At 40.5% G+C, this 19,765-nt stretch overlaps 2 protein-coding genes across 3 annotated transcripts; both read right to left on the reverse strand.

Annotated features, from left to right (window-relative positions):
- On the reverse strand, window positions 2,982-3,373 carry LOC102171808 (40S ribosomal protein S27). Its single transcript, XM_005691320.3, has one exon. The coding sequence runs from the start codon at window positions 3,315-3,317 to the stop codon at window positions 3,063-3,065; it is 255 nt and encodes an 84-aa protein (XP_005691377.1). The 5' UTR covers window positions 3,318-3,373; the 3' UTR covers window positions 2,982-3,062.
- Window positions 5,236-19,107, reverse strand: ZNF140 (zinc finger protein 140). 2 transcript variants are annotated; one of them, XM_018061472.1, is made up of 4 exons: window positions 18,545-19,107; window positions 16,877-17,003; window positions 16,529-16,624; window positions 5,236-7,183 (listed from the first exon to the last, which is right to left on the reverse strand). In XM_018061472.1, exons 1-4 carry the CDS (start codon window positions 18,551-18,553, stop codon window positions 6,015-6,017), a joined length of 1,401 nt encoding a protein of 466 aa, XP_017916961.1. In that variant the 5' UTR covers window positions 18,554-19,107; the 3' UTR covers window positions 5,236-6,014. The 2 variants fall into 2 exon arrangements, with proteins under 2 accessions (XP_017916961.1, XP_017916960.1); XM_018061471.1 differs by having other exon boundaries at window positions 16,529-16,627; window positions 18,545-19,104.

Genomic DNA, 19,765 nt, shown 5'->3' on the forward strand with positions numbered 1-19,765 from the left:
CATCCCCTCTTCAGTTCAGTTCAGTTCAGTTCAGTTCAGTTGCTCAGTCGTGTCTGACTCTTTGCGACCCCATGAATCGCAGCACGCCAGGCCTCCCTGTCCATCACCAACTCCCGGAGTTCACTCAGATTCATGTCCATCGAGTCAGTGATGCCATCCAGCCATCTCATCCTCTGTCGTCCCCTTCTCCTCTTGCCCCCAATCCCTCCCAGCATCAGAGTCTTTTCCAATGAGTCAACTCTTTGCATGAGGTGGCCAAAGGACTGGAGTTTCAGCTTTAGCATCATTCCTTCCAAAGAAATCCCAGGGCTGATCTCCTTCAGAATGGACTGGTTGGATCTCCTTGCAGTCCAAGGGACTGTCAAGAGTCTTCTCCAACACCACAGTTCAAAAGCATCAATTCTTCGGCACTCAGCCTTCTTCACAGTCCAACTCTCACATCCATACATGACTATTGGAAAAGCCATAGCCTTGACTAGATGGACCTTAGTCGGCAAAGTAATGTCTCTGCTTTTAAATATGCTATCTAGGTTGGTCATAACTTTTCTTACCATGTATTAATTATCACGCTTCTCTAGTTTCATGTATATTTTAAACTACAAACTACTGTGTCAAATTCATTTATATTTCTTGCATATTCATCTTTTAAAGCAACCATTTAAAATATTATCTATTAATAGCTCACAGGCCTTGATTTGGACCATAGGCCTTAGTTTCCCAATACTTCTGTATTGCAAGTTTCCATCTAGGATCAGCTCATACTGCCTGAAGAGCTCATTGTATTATTTCTTTTAGTCATAGCTGTGCTACACAAATTCCCTCTGTTTTTGTTTATCTGAAACATCCTTATTTCAACTTTAAAGGATTTTTTGGTTGGTATAGAAATCTAGATTGGTATCAGTATCAGTTCAGTAACTCAGTTGTGTCTAACTCTTTGTGACCCCATGGATGCTGCATGCCAGGCTTCCCTGTCCATCACCAACTCCTGGAGCTTACTCAAACTCATGTCCATAGAGTCGGTGATGCCATCCAACCATCTCATCCTCTGTCATCCCCTTCTCCTCCTGTGCTCAATCTTTCCCAGCAACAGGGTCTTTCCCAGTGAGTCAGTTCTTCACATCCGGTGGCCAAAGTATTGGAGCTTCAGCATCAGCATCAATCCTTCCAATGAATATTCAGAACTGACTTCCCTTAGGATTGACTGGTTGGATCTCCTTGCAGTCCAACAGCATTTCAAGAGTTTTCTCCAACACCACAGTTCAAAAGCATCAATTCTTCAGCACTCAGCTTTCTTTATAGTCCAACTCTCACATCCATACATGACTACTGGAAAAACCATAGCTTTAACTAGATGGACCTTTGTTGGCAAAGTAATGTCTCTGCTTTTTAATATGCTGTCTAGGTTGGTCATAGCTTTTCTTCCAAAGAGCATGCATCTTTTAATTTCATGGCTGCAGTCACCATCTGCAGTGATTTTGGAGCCCCCGCGCTGCCCCACCAAATAAAGTCTCTCACCGTTTCCACTGTTTCCCCAGCTATTTGCCATGAAGCAATGGGACCGGATGCCATGATCTTAGTTTTCTGAATGTTGAGTTTTAAGTCTGCTTTTTCACTCTCCTTGTTCACTTTCATCAAGAGGCTCTTTAGTTCTTCTTTGCTTCCTGCCATAAGGGTGGTATCATCTGTGTATCTGAGGTTATTGATATTTCTCCTGGCAATTTTGATTCCAGCTTGTGCTTCATCGAGCCAGGCATTTCGCATGAGGTACTCTGCATATAAGTTAAATAAGCAGAGTGACAATATACAGCCTTGACATAGTCCTTTCTGTTGTTCCATGCACAGTTCTAACTGTTGCTTCTTGATCTGCATACAGATTTCTCAGGAGGCAGGTCAGGTGGTCTGGTATTCCCATCTCTTGAATTTTCCACAGTTTGTTGTGATCCACACAGTCAAAGGCTTTGGCATAGTCAATAAAGCAGATGTTTTTCTGGAACTCTTGCTTTTTCTATTATCCAACGGATGTTGGCAATTTGACCTCTGGTTTTTTTCCTTTTCAGCACTTTAAAGGCATTGTTTCATTATCATCTGACTTCCATCATATTATTTGATGAGGAAGTTTTCAGTCTTATTGTTGCTCCTTTGAAGGTAATCTCTCCTACCCCATACCAGTTTTAGATAACCAGGTTTTACTTTTTATTACAATGTGCATAGTTGCCTGCTTGGAATTTGCTCAGCTTCTTGAATCTGTAGATTATCTTGCATCATTTCTAAGATTCTTGAGTGAATTCCTCAACTATTTCTTCTGTCATTCTCTCTTCTTAAAACACTATAACTACACATGTTAGAACTTTTGAGTTTGTCCTAAATGTCTGTGCCTTACACTCATCTTTTTTCCCTTCTCTTTCCTCTGTCTCTGTTTTAGTATGGATAATTGGATAATCATGACAACAGAGTAATAAAAATATTGTAACTCTTTCAGAGCTACAATGGTTTCCTTCCGGTGTTTCACATCTTTTGAGTATGCAAACCTAGATAATTGTGTACCTGAAATACAAACTCCTTGTACTACATAGATTAAAATGTTCATTTTGGATGTTTACCCTTTCATATGTATTGAGATGGTCACACTATATGTCACTATTGTTTCTTTGTCAAACAAATTGGAACTGAAATAATATACGAGTAATTTAAAGTACAACATATACTTTATTTCTGCCATTTTCTTTTCTATCTTGTGTTTGGCTGGCCATTGTTACTGAATTTCATCTTGAAAAACAAGAAGCTTTTCTTTTAGTCTTCTGCTACCTCTGCAATAGCTTATTAAAAAAAAAAAGATTGTTATGTTAACCATGGAAAGGTGTAACACAGATTTTTGTACTGAAATTGAGTGAAAGCAATATTGCCAGCACTGCACTGCTATGACAAAGAAAGCATACTATATAAATGAAAATATCCAAACTTTCACTTTCTCTTTTCAGTGGTTTTTTTTTTTTTTTTTTTTTTTTTTTATCCAAAACGTGTTTATTGGGATGGTTTCCCGTTCATCTTGATACAGGGTACTTTTAGTGCTGCTTCCGTCTGAAAGAGCATCCTTCTGTAAGCCTTGCTTTTCCTCCTGTAGGCTGGCAGAGGACAGTAGAGCAGCCAACACACAAAACTACTGTCTGTGCATGGCTGAAGACGGTGGTGATTTTATAGCATCCTGGGCATTTTACATCCATGAAATAGGAATTGGGGCTCTGCACCAGGCGCTTCTTCTTGTGTTTCCTCTTCTCCTCTTCTGGAGAGGGATGAAGAAGATCCTTTGCGAGAGGCATGTTCTCGTGAGGAGGTCGTCACCGCCGGAAAGGCTCTTTTCAGTGTTTTGACGTATCTTTTATTGTATAATTTAGGAATTAACTATATTTTAATGTATTTGATGCATTATCTGTACTTTAATTAAATGAAAAACAATAGCACAGTTCTTATTTTCTGAAGTATTTTACCACAAAGAACAAGAGGAGCTTTGGGTGAATTATGTAGTTCAGAATGATGCTGCATGAAGTAAATTTTGGGGGAAAGTTCTTATTTTTTACAAAATTATTCAAGCAACATATCTGGTGAACTGACTTTGTGGTGGCCTGCAAAGACACTCTGTTCCTAAGTGCCCTTCCCTCACTTGAGCATAGCCTGTTCCCATTTTTTCCATCATTCTTCATTCTTCCTTGCTCCAATAAGGAGACCATATTTGGTTTAGAAATAGAAAGTCCTGCTTATAAGGAGAAAACAGATAATTCGAAATATTATGGTTTTCCTAGATCCTAGGGAAGAGAAGCAGTAGAAGAACCAAAGCAGAATGCATGCCACTTGCAACTTGTACCAATTTAAAGCATTACTTCAAGAACATGGACTACAAATTCAGCCAGGCAACTTGGAGCTTACGTCCTGATATTTCCTATGGAGAAGGCAGATTCCTAAATTCAGATTCTGAATTTGGAGGAATAGTACCCACCTTAGACCAGATTCCCATAGTCCTTCATCATTGCATTCCCATACGAAAATTTGGAGCAGGGTTTAATCAGCCCTCATTCCTCCTGGGAGAAGATTATGGTCATACCTCTGAATGTAACAAATATATTTGAGATGACAAATATATTCTTGTTCATCAAAGATTGCCACAGGGTGCAAGGGAAATTAATCATATTGGCCACCACTATAGGAAAATGGGGGTTTATAGAGTGGAGCTGTTCTAATAGTTTGAGGTTTTGAGTGGTTCTAGAAAAGTAAATATTAGACAGCAGCTATGTGTTTTGTTGTTACATTGAGTGGAAAAGAAATATCTAGCTCTCATCTTGTGAAAGAACATGAAAAAATATGCACTAATGAAGCACTTGCTGCTGCTAAGTCCTGGAGAAGGCAATGGCAACCCACTCCAGTACTCTTGCCTGGCAAATCCCATGGACGGAGGAGCCTGGTAGGCCGCAGTCCATGGGGTCGCAAAGAGTCAGACATAGCAGCTGCTAAGTCACTTCAGTCGTGCCCGACTCTGTGTGACCCGAGACAGCAGCCCACCAGGCTCCCCCGTCCCTGGGATTCTCCAGGCAAGAACATTGGAGTGGGTCGCCATTTCCTTCTCCAATGCATGAAAGTGAAAAGTGAAAGTGAAGTTGCTCAGTCGTGTCTGACTCTTCGCGACCCCATGGACTACAGCCTACCAGGCTCCTCCGTCCATGGGATTTTCCAGGCAAGAGTACTGGAGTGGGGTGCCATCACCTTCTCTGAATGAAGCACTTATCCGAGTGCTAATCACGTATTTCATGTACTAAATGCAAGAGAAGCTCTTAGGAGGCAGTCAGATGCCTCAAAGATAACAGAGTCTTTAAAATGGGAGAATAAAGAATGGGCAGGTATATGTGGAGATGAAAACAATCTGATTTGACAAATGTGATTACAAAAGAAATGTTCTTACTCTAATTGGAGCAAAAGAGGAAAACCTTGGCATTTTCCTCTGATGTACCTTATTTACAGTTATTTCAGACTGATTAAGACATCTAGTCAGATTCAAGGGTAAACATGAATTATCATAATCTTAGGTCCAAACTCTGACTCAAAGTTAAAACCATAAAATATCTAAAAATGCTTCTATGTCTTTATAATGTTTACAAAAGCATGCTACTCTCGCTGATGTCAATATTGTGATAGTTGCAGTTTCATAATCACACTTGCTGTGAAGAAACAAACTCAGCCAGTACCACATTTAATTTACTATAAATCAAAAGATTTATTCATAGCTTTTATGAATTTGCTTTTTAAAAAAGCCAAAACAAACATTCCCATTAAAAAAAAACCTCCCACATCAATTCTGTCCAGTATAACTTCTTAGAACTCTAAGATTTTGCTGCACTCATTATAATGGTGGTTTTTCCCCAGGATAATTCTGTAGGTTTGAAATACTGAAGAAAGTCACCCTATGTTAAGTTCATTTATAGGTTGCTTTCCCCCCCTTAGGAAGAGTATTTTAAAATTTCTTATTGTGTTTGTTTGACTTTTCTTCATTATGAATTTTCTGATCTCCAGGAAAAAGTACAGGCTTCCCTGGTGACTCAGTGGTAAAGAATCTACCTGCAATGCAGGAGATGCAGGGTTGATCCCTGGGTCAGGAAGATCCCCTGGAGAAGGAAATGGCAAAGCACTCCAGTGGTCTTGCCTGGGAAATCTCATGGACAGAGGAGCCTGGCAGGCTACAGTCCATGGGGTCGAGTTGGACACGACTTAGTGACTAAACCACCACCACTACCACCACCACCAGATGAAGAATCTTCTCAATACTGATTGATTTCATCTTCTATTGTTATAAAAGAGAATGAGCAGCTATTAATGGCTTTCCCAAATATTCCTGGGGGTTTTCTCCAGAATACTGACTACAGCATAGACCACATTTTAATCACAACATATTCACATAAGGCTTCTTTTCAAGAGTTCACTGAAGTCAAAGTAAGGCATTAACTACTTTTTTTAAAAAAAACTATACATTTTTAGGTTTTGTCTATCATGTGAATTCCCTGGTGTTCAGTAAGGAATGAGTGGTAATTAAATGAATTTTCATACTCATAGGAGTTCTCTAGAGTGTGTGTTCTCTCATGTTTAGCAAGGTTTGAGCTCCAGCTGAAGGATTTATTGCATACCTTACATACATAGGGCTTCTCTCCAGTATGAGTTATCTGATGTAGAATGAGGGAAAAGCTCCTACTAAAGGTTTTGTCACATTCAGTACATGCGTAGGGCTTTTCTCCAGTATGAATTTTCATATGTTGTGCAAGAGATGCATGCCACGTGAAAACTTTACCACATTCATCACATTCATAGAGCTTTTCTCCAGCATGAATTCTCTGATGTTTGATAAGGAAGGAGTGGCAACGGAAAGCTTTACTGCATTCATTACATTCATAGGGGGTTTTGGAGGTATGGACACTCTGATGACGGGTAAGATGTGAAGAACGGCGAAATGCCTTCCCACACTCAATGCATTCATAAGGTTTCTCTCCAGTGTGTGTAATCTGGTGACGAATGAGTTCAGAGCCACTGCTAAAGGCCTTCCCACATTTCCTGCATACATACTGTTTCTTTCCTATGTGAATTCTCTGATGTCGAGTGAGGTTTGAGGCACGACTAAAGGCCTTTCCACATTCAGTACACTCATAGGGTTTTTCCCCAGTATGTGTTCTCTGGTGTTCAATGAGGAAAGAAAGGTAACTGAATGTTTTATTACAGTCTTTACATTCATGGGGTTTCTTTCCTGTATGTATCATCTGATGTTTTACGAGGTTTGAGATCTGGCTAAAGGTTTTCCCACATTCCTTACATACATATGGTTTCTCTCCAGTATGAGTTCTCTGATGTAACACAAGGGAAAAGCGCCGACTGAAAGTTTTTCCACATTCATGGCATCCATAGGGTCTCTCCACAGTACTGACATTCACATGCTGAGACAGGGCTTCTTGATGGGGAACTGTCACTTGCCTGATGCATCCCTGATTTCCCTGCAGCATCTCAGTATCACCCTCACATTTCCAGCCTTCTTTAAAACTGGAATACTCAGAGCCTTGGCTTAGAAATCTTTCCATTATCAAGTACTGGGATGAATCATCTTCTAATATGACATTTTTTGGAGAAAACTCTTGGATCTCAATATTTGACTTTGAAGCTGAAAAAACAAAGCAAATATTTTTTTAATTTTTTGTATTGAGTAACATAAAAGCCATTCTTCCATTTTAAAATGAGAATTATATTGAAAAAAAACTTAGCATTGCATGACTTTTATAGTTGTCATGTCCAGAAGACATTAAATAAGAAAGATGTAGGTGAATTAGGAGACTAAAAATAAGTAATTGAAGGTGAGGGAAAAACAAAACTATTAGGAAGATAAATAATTGTAAAGGATAGGTGGTTAATCATCTTCACCTCTATTTAAACTTTATTTGCTGTCAGAATGTCTTGAAAATGACAATTGCATTTGTAACTCTGGAAGTTTAAAATTATTTCCAACTTGGTACACAGATTCAACAAAATTCCAATCAAAATCCCAGCAAGTTATTTCACAGATCTCAACAAATGGACTCTAAAGTTTATACAAAAAAGAAAATGACCTAGAATACTTAACACAACACTGAACAATAGTCAAAGGACTGACTCTTGACTTCAAGACTTCTGTAATGCTACAGTAATCAAGACAGAGCAGGACTGGTGAAAGACAAGACAAGGAGATAAATGGAACAGAGGAGAGAGCGCAGAACAGATCTGCATGATTATAGTCAGCTGATCTTTGACAAAATAGCAAGGACAACACAAGAAGCAAATACAGCCTTCTCATAAAATGGTACTGGAACAACTAGACATCCACATGCATAAAAACGAACCTAGACACAGATTACATTGTTAACAAAAATTAACTCAAAATGGATCACAGAACTAAATGTAAAACAAAACTATAAAACTTCTAGAAGATAACAAAGGAGAAAACCTAGATGATGTTAGTTATATTGATGACTTTTTGGATATAACATCAAAGGCGCAATCCATGAAAGAAGTAATTGATAAGGTGGACATCACTAAAATTAAAAATCTCTGTTCTGAAATAGCCAGTGTCAAGGGAGTAAGAAGACAGGATGAAAAGACTGAAAGAAAATATTTGCAAAAATACATATCTGACAAGAGTTACTACCCAAAATATACAAAGAACTCTTAAAACTCAACAATAAGAAAATGAACAACCCAATTTAAAAATAGGCAAAAGACATGAACAGACACTTCACCAAAGAAGATATATAGGTGGCAAGTAGGAATATAAAAAGATACTCAACATCATATGTCATTAAGGAATTGTAAATTAAAATGATATACCACTACACACCTATCAAAATAGCCAAAATTCAATTCTCTAACAACATATGCTGACAGGGATGTGGAACAACAGGAACTCTTATTCATTGCTGGTGGGAATGAAAAATAGTACAGGCCCTTTGAAAAACAGTTTGTCAGTTTTCTATAAAATGGAACATCCTCTTACCATACAATTCAGCAATCACATTCCTTGGTATTTACACAAATAATTAAAACATGTACATACAAAAACTTACACATGGAAGTTTACAGCAGCTTTATTAATAACTGTCAAAACTTAGAAACAGGATGTCTTTCAGTAAGAGAATGGAAAACCATGATACAGCTAGACTATGGGATATTACTCAGCACTAAAAAGAAATGAGCTATCAAACCATGAAAAGGTATAAAGGAATAAGCCTTAAATGCATAATATTAACTGAAAAAAGCCAATCTGAAAAAGCTAAATACTATGAATTCAACTATATGATATTCTGGAAAAGGAAAAACTATGGAAACAGTAAAAAGATCCATGGTTGCCAGGGGTTGGGGGAAGAGAGTGATGAGTAGGCAGAGAATAAGAATTTTTAGGGCAGTAAAACTATTCTGTATCATACTAACATATGGATACATGTCATTACACATTTGTCAAAATGCACAGAATGTACAACACCAAGAAAGAACCTTTAAGGTAAACTATGGACTTAGGGTGATAATGATATGTCAAGGTATGTTCATCAGTTGTGAAAAATGTAATACTGTGGATGTTGTGACATTGTGCAGGAGACAGGGATCAAGACCATCCCCATGGAAAAGAAATGCAAAAAGCAAAATGGCTGTCTGGGGAGGCCTTATAAATAGCTGTGAAGAAAAGAGAGGCAAAAAGCAAAGGAGAAAAGGAAAGATATAGGCATCTAACTGCAGAGTTCCAAAGAATAGCAAGAAGAGATAAGAAAGCCTTCTCCAGTGATCAATGCAAAGAAATAGAGGAAAACAGAATGGGAAAGACTAGAGATCTCTTCAAGAAAATTAGAGATACCAAGGGAACATTTCATGCAAAGATGGGCTCGATAAAGGACAGAAATGGTATGGACCTAACAGAAGCAGAAGATATTAAGAAGAGGTGGCAAGAATACACAGAAGAACTGTACAAAAAAGATCTTCACGACCCAGATAATCATGATGATGTGATCACTAATCTAGAACCAAACATCTTGGAAAGTAAAGTCAAGTGGGCCTTAGAAAGCATCACTAAGAACAAAGCTAGTGGAGGTGATGGAATTCCAGTTGAGCTGTTTCAAATCCTGAAAGATGATGCTGTGAAAGTGCTGCACTCAATATGCCAGCAAATTTGGAAAACTCAGCAGTGGCCACAGGACTGGAAAAGGTCAGTTTTCATTCTAATTCCAAAGAAAGGCAATGCCAAAGAATGCTCAAACTACCACACAATTGCACTCATCTCACATGCTAGTAAAGTAATGCTCAAAATTCTCCAAGCCAGGCTTCAGCAATACGTGAACCGTGAACTCCCTGACGTTCAAGCTTGTTTTAGAAAAGGCAGAGGAACAAGAGGTCAAATTGCCAACATCCACTGGATCATGGAAAAAGCAAAAGAGTTCCAGAAACACATCTATTTCTGCTTTATTGACTATGCCAAAGCCTTTGACTGTGTGGATCACAATAAACTGTGGAAAATTCTGAAAGAGATGGGAATACCAGACCACCTGACCTGCCTTTTGAGAATTCTGTATGCAGGTCAGGAAGCAACAGTTAGAACTGGACATGGAACAACAGACTGGTTCCAAATAGGAAAAGGAGTACGTCAAGGCTGTATATTGTCACCCTGCTTATTTAACTTCTATGCAGAGTACATTATGAGAAACGCTGGACTGGAAGAAACACAAGCTGGAATCAAGATTGCCGGGAGAAATATCAATCACCTCAGATATGCAGATGACACCACCCTTATGGCAGAAAGTGAAGAGGAACTAAAAAGCCTCTTGATGAAGGTGAAAGGGGAGAGTGAAAAAGTTGGCCTAAAGTTCAACATGCAGAAAACGAAGATAATGGCATCCGGTCCCATCACTTCATGGGAAATAGATGGGGAAACAGTAGAAATGGTGTCAGACTTTATTATTTTGGGCTCCAGAATCACTGCAGATGGTGACTGCAGCCATGAAATTAAAAGACGCTTACTCCTTGGAAGAAAAGTTATGACCAACCTAGATAGTATATTCAAAAGCAGAGACATTACTTTGCCGACTAAGGTCCGTCTAGTCAAGGCTATGGTTTTTCCTGTGGTCATGTATGGATGTGAGAGTTGGACTGTGAAGAAGGCTGAGCGCCGAAGAATTGATGCTTTTGAACTGTGGTGTTGGAGAAGACTCTTGAGAGTCCCTTGCACTGCAAGGAGATCCAACCAGTCCATTGTGAAGGAGATCAACCCTGGGATTTCTTTGGAAGGAATTATGCTAAAGCTGAAACTCCAGTACTTTGGACACCTCATGAGAAGAGTTGACTCATTGGAAAAGACTCTGATGCTGGGAGGGATTGGGGGCAGGAGGAGAAGGGGATGACCGAGGATGAGATGGCTGGATGGCATCACGGACTCGATGGACGTGAGCCTGAGTGAACTCTGGGTGATAGTGATGAACAGGGAGGCCTGGCGTGCTGTGATTCATGGGGTCGCAAAGAGCTGGACACGACTGAGCCACTGAACTGAACTGTGGATGTTGTCAGTGAGGAAGACCAGGCAAGGGTGGGAATGGGCAGGGGAACTCTGTACTTTCCACTCAGTTTTGCTGTGAACCTAAGACTGCTTTTTTGAAAAATAAAGTTTATTAATTAATAGAAAAATCATTATATTATTTGCAGGGAAAGTTTAAGATATTATTAAAATGCTACAGTAAAGACTGAGAGATAAATATACAAAGTCATTAGCATTCTTATAGAAAAGCAATATAACTTCTTAGAAAAGAAACTTTAAAAAGTTGCTTAAGAATAAATTCAACAACAGGGGTATGGAGATTTTACAAAGAAAATTCAAATCTTGAGAAGCTGTACCGGTAACTCCTAAATGTGTACTTTAACTCAGCATCAGTATCACGGGGGCTTGTTAAAAATGTTAATTCTTGAGTTTTATCCCAAACCTAATGACTCAAAATATCTGGCGAGGGGCCTGGAAGTATGTTTTAAAACAATCCAGAGGACTAAAATTTGAGAAGTACTGTGATCTCTCTCTTAAGATCTAGACTATGATACTGAGTTGCCTACTGAATTTATATACTTGAGTAACCCAAAGATCCAAAATTTAGCAAGTTACAAATTGATATAATCTTTCTTTTTTCAAACTTGCTCATCCTTTTTTTCTTCCAAGAAATAATACCAGCCAAAAAAGTGATGTCAATCACAATTCCTCAGTCATCATCATGTCATTTATCTAGTCAATCACTGGGTCTTTCTGAGTTTACTTCCTTACTTTGTTGCCATCTGTATACCTTCTTCCATTCCCTGGACACCTCCATGGTTCAGGTAATGATTACATCTAGATTATGGAAACAACTCTTAAATGGCTATCCTGTTTCCTAGGCTTGCTTCCAATAAATCTGTTTCCCAAACTTCAGCCAGAAGGATGTCACTAAAGTGCTCGCTTGCCTAACATCTTTGGATGACTCCCTATTACCCTAGGGATGAACTCTAAGTTCATTAATAAAGCCTGTAAAATACCTGCATGATCTGACCAGTGCTTTCCAGAACCATCCTTAATTCCCACCATTTTCCTCTTACACTTTATACTTTTGCTCAATCTAAACTGAGCCTCATCCTCTCACTTTATTAGCATGATCTTTACGCATGCTGTAACTGTTTTTTTTTTTTCTTCACTTATAAAATATGACTGGCTCCCAGCGTGTACAGATGGACTAAGTACACTCTGACTGGCTCTCCCACTAAGTACAAGTGAAAACCATGAACAGTGCATAAAGGAGCTAGCTGAGTACTCTGAAAGGTAAATGGTAGCAAGCTGACTGCAGAAGGAAGTCAGAACACAAAGTAACACAACTGGTGGTGAGTTTCTTGTATTTTTTCCCATCTCTACTCTCTCCAGGCCTAAAGTCAAATGCAACCTGAAAGCAAGAACTGGGCAACAGGTAAAGAGCTCCAAGAGAAGCCTTTATTTCTGTCTTATAATTGGGAAAGGGGAGCCATACAGAGAAATCTTATTGTTTGTTCATTTCCCATTCTCTTCTCCTCAAACCCAAAGCATGCTGCAGCAGTGATGGCCATATAGGCAATTAACACTCCAAGGCAGAGTAACATTTCCTCCCTCAGCAGAAAAACCTATCGTCCTAAGAGCACAGGGGTAATACCCCTCACCTTGTTTTTTTCCTCTGTCCCCTTGTTGCATGGCTACAGAGGCAGACAAAGTTACAGAAGTGCAGAGGGGAACCTAAAGGTCTACCTTTCTATCCAGAAGACCTGAAAGAGGGGGCCCTGGGAGTCAAAAAGGAAAGGGGAGATTGTGAAAAAAGGAGTTCAAGAAAGTGATCTCGTAAAGTTGTGTATGAAATTCTGGGCTCATCCTTGAGCTATGCATGCATGGATCTGACCCTAAATAGCACACCTAAAGCTGAACCCACTGTCTAAGTTCCAGAAAGGCCACTAAGAGGTGCTTATTGGGGACAAATGAAATAGACCTGCAAAGGCTTTGAAAACCAGACTGTCATTGGAACCATGTACAGAGAAAACAGGTTAGAACTTATCCATATTGACAGCCTACTTATATAAAGTTAATATCTCAACAGGATTTAAATAAGACCCAAAGTCTTAATATTTAAAAAAAAGTTACAACTCAAAGTTACAGGACATAGAGGAACATTTCATCATCCCACAGGGAAAAGACAATCCAGTTATAAACACATTTATGAATCATTTATATATGGATACCGCATTAAAACAAAATTAGGGAAAACTGTTATTCTGATGTGAAAATATTCCGATTGTATAGAAAATATCCCTGTACTTTATACATGATAATGAAGTACTATATAGTGAAATGTCAAGATGTCTGTAAATGACATTATTCAGCAAAAAAAGGAATGAGGTGAGGCAAATACAATCAAATGTTATCCAGTATTAAATCCATAACTGACTGTATTGATTTAGCAAAGATAGAAAAATAGAAAAAAAAAAAAGGGAACCCAGAAACATACACAAAAACTTAACTTTCTGAAGATTGCTTTGGCTATTTGGGATCTTTTGTGTTTCCATGTGAATTGTGAATTTTTTTGTTCTAGTTCTCTGAAAAATGCCATTGGTGATTTGATAGGGGCACACTGAATCTGTAGATTGCATCTGGTAGTATAGTCATTTTCCCAATATTGACTCTTCCTACCCAGGATATAACAACTTAATTTATGAGTAACCAGTGAAGGAAAGGGCAGACATATCAATAAATGGTACCTTGAGAAATGGATGTCAACAAAGAAGACACCAAAACTAACCACTAAGTCATGTGACATACAAAAATAAATCCAAAGTGAACCATGGATCTAAATGTGAATGGCAAAACAACTAGGCTTTTAAAAAAGAAAATCTGGGAAAACATCATCATGACCTCGTGGTAGGGAAATATTTCTTAAACACATCCAAAAAAAAAAAAAAACCTCATAAAGGGAAGGACTGATGAATCTGACAGCACTAGAATTAAGAATTTCTGTTCATTTAAAGAGGTTTTAAGGGGAAAAGTAAGTCACATGTAAGAGAAGATATTTGAAGTGAATAGAATTGCAAAGGATTTGTATCCAAAATTTTTAACTCCTACAAAACAAGAAAAGAATACAATAAATGAGCAAAAACTAAGAGGCACTTCATAAAAGAGGGTATCTAAATACTCAATAAACATATGAAAAGGTGCTGAACTTCATCAGTAATTGTAGAATGCACATTTAAACTAGATTAAGCTCGCACTGCACACACTCCTAACAGGTGTGCTATCTCCTGACAGATGTGAAGATTATGATATCTAATAGTACATGGTGTTGATAAACATGGGGAGCAAGAGGAACTCACTTATGGTATCTGTGGAAGTGAAAGTCAGTAAAAATACTTTGGAAAACATTTTGGCATCATCTAATGATGTGAAAGAGGCACATCATCCTCTGGCTCAGCAATTCCAGTTCTAGATATAAACCACAGGAACCCTGTGCCAGGATGTGCCAGGACCCAAGGACAACAGCAATGTTACTTGCAACAGCCCTAAACTGCAAACAACCCAAGAAGCTGTCAATAACAGAATGGATAAACTGGGTTGTATCTACTTGTATAATGAAACAAACTCCTAGATCAATATGCAAAATACCTGAATATTATAATTTTGAGAGAAGTAAGTTAGAACATACATATTATGATTATCTGTAAAAAAGTTCACAAACATACAGATGTAAACTAGTGACTAGAGACACAAACAGTTGAAAAAGCTATAAAGAAAACCAAGGAAGTTACTATCATTAAAGAAAATTAATTACCTTTGCAGGGGTTGCAGTGGGGAGTGACTGGGATGAGTACCCAAAGAGCTCTTAGGGACCCAGGACTTCTGTGTTTACCGACCTGAGTGGTAGTTACATGGGTGTCTTATAATAATTTAAGCTGCATGTTTATGTTTTATGCCTTATTTCTGTGAGCTATTTCACCTTTCAAAAACTTATGGGGGAACAGTTCCTCAGAACTATCTGAGGTGCTGTCTCCTGGGCTGCAGTGCTCACTTTGCCCCCAATAAAATTTAACTCACCAAAAAAAGGGGGTACTGGAAGGAACACACAAAAATTGCAAGAGTTATACTAACGTAGTGGTATTAGAGGCTTTTTCTTCAGTTCATTCTTTGATGAGGAAGTCTCTGGGCACTTGTCCCACTTTGTGACTTTCAGCCATATAGGACTCTCTTTCCATGTCCTTACTCCTGAAAGTCTTGCTCTCAAAGTCAGAACTCTGTTTTCAAGGCATCTTCTGTCCTGTCACTAGTCCTTCCATTAGCTTCTTCTCTTTAAATGTAAGTGTTCCCCTGTTATCTCCAGAGGACCACTCTCTAAAGGCCAGTAGATTTCCAATAGAGGTAGGCTTCAGAATCAACTACAGAACTTATGCAAATTGTCATAAATACATACAATTTAGGCTCCAAAGGTCTTCTATGTCAGAATCTTAAATGGTGAAGCATGGCCATATTGATTTTTTAAAGAGCTTCACCAGTAATTTTATTTCAACCTAACATGAAGAAGGCTTTCAAACCTCTTCTCAATCAATCTCATTGCTTCTATTTTTTCCTTCTTAATACAAGATTCCCACTTCTACATTCCTAACTTGAATTCTTTTCTAAGACATATTCCAGTAGTTTGTGCACCTCTCTACTTGGAAATACCATCCTCTACTCACGCCATGCATATCTCAAGCTAATTCACTACATTTTCTCAAAAACTGACCCTTTTTCTGTCTTTTTTATTTCTGTTACTACTATCCCTATTTGAATTACCCAGGTCTTTAACACCAACTGGAAATTCCTTTCTTCTAACTGTTGAACTGCCAACTTGAGGACCTCTAACCAAGTTATTTACAGACCTACTATCTCACTATGCCATGCCTTCTACTCTCTGAGGCATACTACCTAAGAGAAAGTCTTAATGAGATTAAAAAATATATATTGTTAATATATTAGTGAAGGAATAAACCCATTAATTAACCAAAGCATAATGAATCACTCAAGAGGGTTAGAACAGCAATATAAAGGAAAAAATATACACCTTTTAACTTAAGACAATAAAAGCACATATGTCAATTTTTAAAAAGAAAGAGAAGAGAAATAAAGTGAGGAAAAGGATGAGAAGAGAACTGAAGGCAGACAGGTAAGTAGGTGTGAAGTGATCCCCTTGCATGGGCAAGACCTCACAGTCCCCTCCTGTATCTCTGGCACCTTTCAAGGGAAAACTTTCTATCCAACATATAAAAAAAGTACTGCTTTCTCACTGGCTCCTTATGGGCAAGACCTCACAGTCCCCTCCTGTATCTCTGGCACCTTTCAAGGAAAACTTTCTATCCAACATATAAAAAAAGTACTGCTTTCTCACTGGCTGCTTGGGTTGTTATTTTAAAAAACTTCATTACCAGCTTCTCACTCACTCACCTGGAAACAGCTCTCTGCTTACATCTCCATTCCCCAGCCAGGGCTCTTTCCCTTGCTCCAATAAGGAAACCACATCTGGCTTAGAAATGTTAAGACCTGCTTGTGGAAAATGAAATACATTCAAAATTAGTCCTTGAATCCTTACCAAAAAAGAGGCCATTATTAGAAATGCCAGATATAAGTATGAAAGATGTTGAAAGACTAGTTGAAGTTATAACCCTCCTCTTGAAAGAAAACAAACAAACAGACAAAAACTTTCCTTCCTTGGGAATATTCAGTCAGATAATCAAGATTCACAACTGTCATCCTAAAGGTCAAAGGTCAGAGGAGATGAGAGGAAATACCTACCCAGTGAGACCAGGTGGCCATAGTTCTCCAACATTACATGTCTGTACAAATCTCTCTGAGCAGGCTGGAGCCATTCCCACTCCTCCCGGGAGAAGTCTATGGACACATCTGTGAATGTCACTGACCCCTGAAATGACACACATACATCTGTACAACCAGCATCTATGCTCCCAAAGGCCCTGATCAAGGAGTGAAGTGAGTCCACTGTGGAGGGTGGACAATGTACGTAAGTAGTGCAATGACAGTTTTCAGTATTTTGAGTTATTATTAAGAATATAAGTAAGACCCTTAGCTGTTTTGTTTTACTGTGTAGTTGAAGAAAAAAAATATGCTTTGTCCTGAGATAATTTATAATTTTGTGACTATACATGTGAACAACACGTATTTCTGGCTTTGGCTGTAAATATTCTTAAGATCTCACAACACTTTATAAATAATGAAGACAATCCCTTTATGTTTAATAGGGGATGTATATTTTCCTTAATACCAGCCTACTTTAGCGGGGGCTTCCCTGATGGTTCAGTGGTAAAGAATCCGCCTGCCAATGTGGGAGACACAGGCCACATGGCTTCAGTCCCTAGGTTGGGAGAATCCCCCGGAGAAGGAAATGGCAATCTACTCCACTAGCCTTGCCTGGGGAAATCCCATGGACAGAGGAGCCTGGCGGGCTACAGTCCATGGGGTTGCATAGCGTTGGACATGCATTAGTGACTAAACCAACAACATTTAAAAATGATTTGACAAGAATTTCTTTGTAGTCACTACTGGTTGTAGCATATAGCAGCAGCATCTGTTTAAGGGACACCCAGGTTTATCCCAGGCATCCCCATTTCTGAAGAAATAGCTGTGAAACTTGGAGACAGTTTCAGCAAAGTCAGGGAACAAGAGAATAAAGACTAAAGTATAAGGACATTCCAGGGTGGAACCTAAAGCTTTTTCCCTCAGGGTTGGGGTAATAATAAGCCCCTGCTTTGCAGCACTCGAGTGATCCACATAGCCATCAGGCATGAATGGGATTTTTAAAAGTTCCAAACTAGTAACAGTTCCAGAGGTATGACAGAGTTATATTTTACAGTTAAAAAAAAAAAATCAAGTCCCTATAACTTGTTATAGATTATTGGCTAATAAAGGAAGCTGTTTCCTAATGTACTGCAGTGGGATCTGCGGTACAGAAGGAAACTGGACTCAAGGCAAAAGTTGGAGAGCCTCTGGATTTGGAGACAAGCATGAAAAAAAGCAGGACAGAGAAATGAAACTGCATCCAGACGGAATAATTTGGACTGGCTGGCCTTCTTGTCCCCCACCTCTGTGAAGCACAACTGCCTGCCAAGCATTTAGCCTCAACGAAAACAATCAATAAAATAATAATAATAAAATAATAAATAAAAACAGGACGAATAAGTGAAAGAACGGCAGCGGGAGAGAGAAGCCTAAAGCACTCCTCATTCCATCGAATTCGTTTGGCAAAAGGAGAACGGGACAGCCCGGTCTACGTTCAGACCCCGCCCACATCGGGACAGCGCCCCCAGCGCCGCGCCCCCATTGAACCCTCTCACGTCCTCTCAAGCACGAGAGAGAGAGGCAGGGCAGGTACAGGGGTAGGAGTTACAGGAGAAGGAAAGCCTATGTAAACACAGCTGCATTCAGAAGAAAGGAAGCACAATTTACCTGCGACATGGCTCAGGGCAGGGCCGGCTGAGAACGCAGCGTGGAGGGCGGAGCTGGCGGGGAGAGAAAGAAGCTGAGGCACTGCCGGCGGGGCCGTGCGGGCGAACCGGGCCGGGCTGGGGGCCAGTCGCTCCGCAACCACCGCCCTCGTCACGCAGGATCAGGGGCGTCCACGACAGCTCCCTCCCCGCCGCGGCAGGGGCACCCAGCCTGGGCCGGACCCGCGGCCGCAGCGCCGCAGCCTTTAACGGGGCCGCAGCTGGGGCATCTCCTCCGCGCTGCTGGCTGGGCAGCCACGACTTCCAGAGCTCGGGATGAGGCCACCGCCCTCGGTCACCTCAGCCCCGGCGGACCCCGGCTCGGGCAGGGCGGGCCCTTCTCCTACCTCGGTCAGTACAGGACAGTTCTTGTCTTTGCAACGGGGACCCCGAGCCAGAGTCCCGCAAACTGCCCCTTCCGGAGCCTCAGACACCAACCGCGACCAGGCCGCGGGCCTCAGACAGCTCTGCTTCCCAGCACCCACCGCGGCCTCAGCGCCTCGCGGGCAGAGAGCCCCCCACACGACAACTCCCAGTACGCCCCGCGCCCACAAGGTGAACGGGGCCTCAAACAACTACACTTCCCAGGGTCCACTGCGGCTTCAGCCTGAGTCCAAGCCATCCACGCTTGGACTACTGTTCCCAGAATCGACTGCAGCCCTTGCCTTTGCTTCCAAGACTTGCAGCCCAGAAGGCGACAGTGGCAGGACCGCCCTACCCGAGGGACTCTGACTCCCAGACCCTGGAGTCCGGTGTGGCAGCTCAACCACCGCGGCCGGGGCGGCCACGGCGATCGTCCCCAAGCCGAGCCCGGATTGGCGAGCTGTCCGCATGAGCAGAGGCGGCAGCCGGGCTTCCACCCTGAAGCTCCAAAGGGAGCCCCGAAAGCCGGTTCCTCCCGGTGCTGACAGCTCGGTCCCGAGCACACACAGAGGACTAAGCTCTGACAGAGCTCCGAGCTGAGGGAATGGGAGGTAGGGCGGGAAGCTTTGTATTGTGATGGGAAGGTTAGGAGAGATTAGGCCCACTGAATCAGGGAACCTTATTCTAGGTGGAGCTGAACAGTTTATGAAAAAAGAGACAAGAAAGAAAAATGATCTGTTAGCAAACTAAACTTGGATTGGCTCAGCCATCCACAGTACAATCAATCCACGGAAACAGGTTTCTGGTGACAGAAAGTGGT

The sequence above is a fragment of the Capra hircus genome, chromosome 17 (genome assembly GCF_001704415.2).
Source record: "Capra hircus breed San Clemente chromosome 17, ASM170441v1, whole genome shotgun sequence".
Classification (NCBI taxonomy): domain Eukaryota; kingdom Metazoa; phylum Chordata; class Mammalia; order Artiodactyla; family Bovidae; genus Capra; species Capra hircus.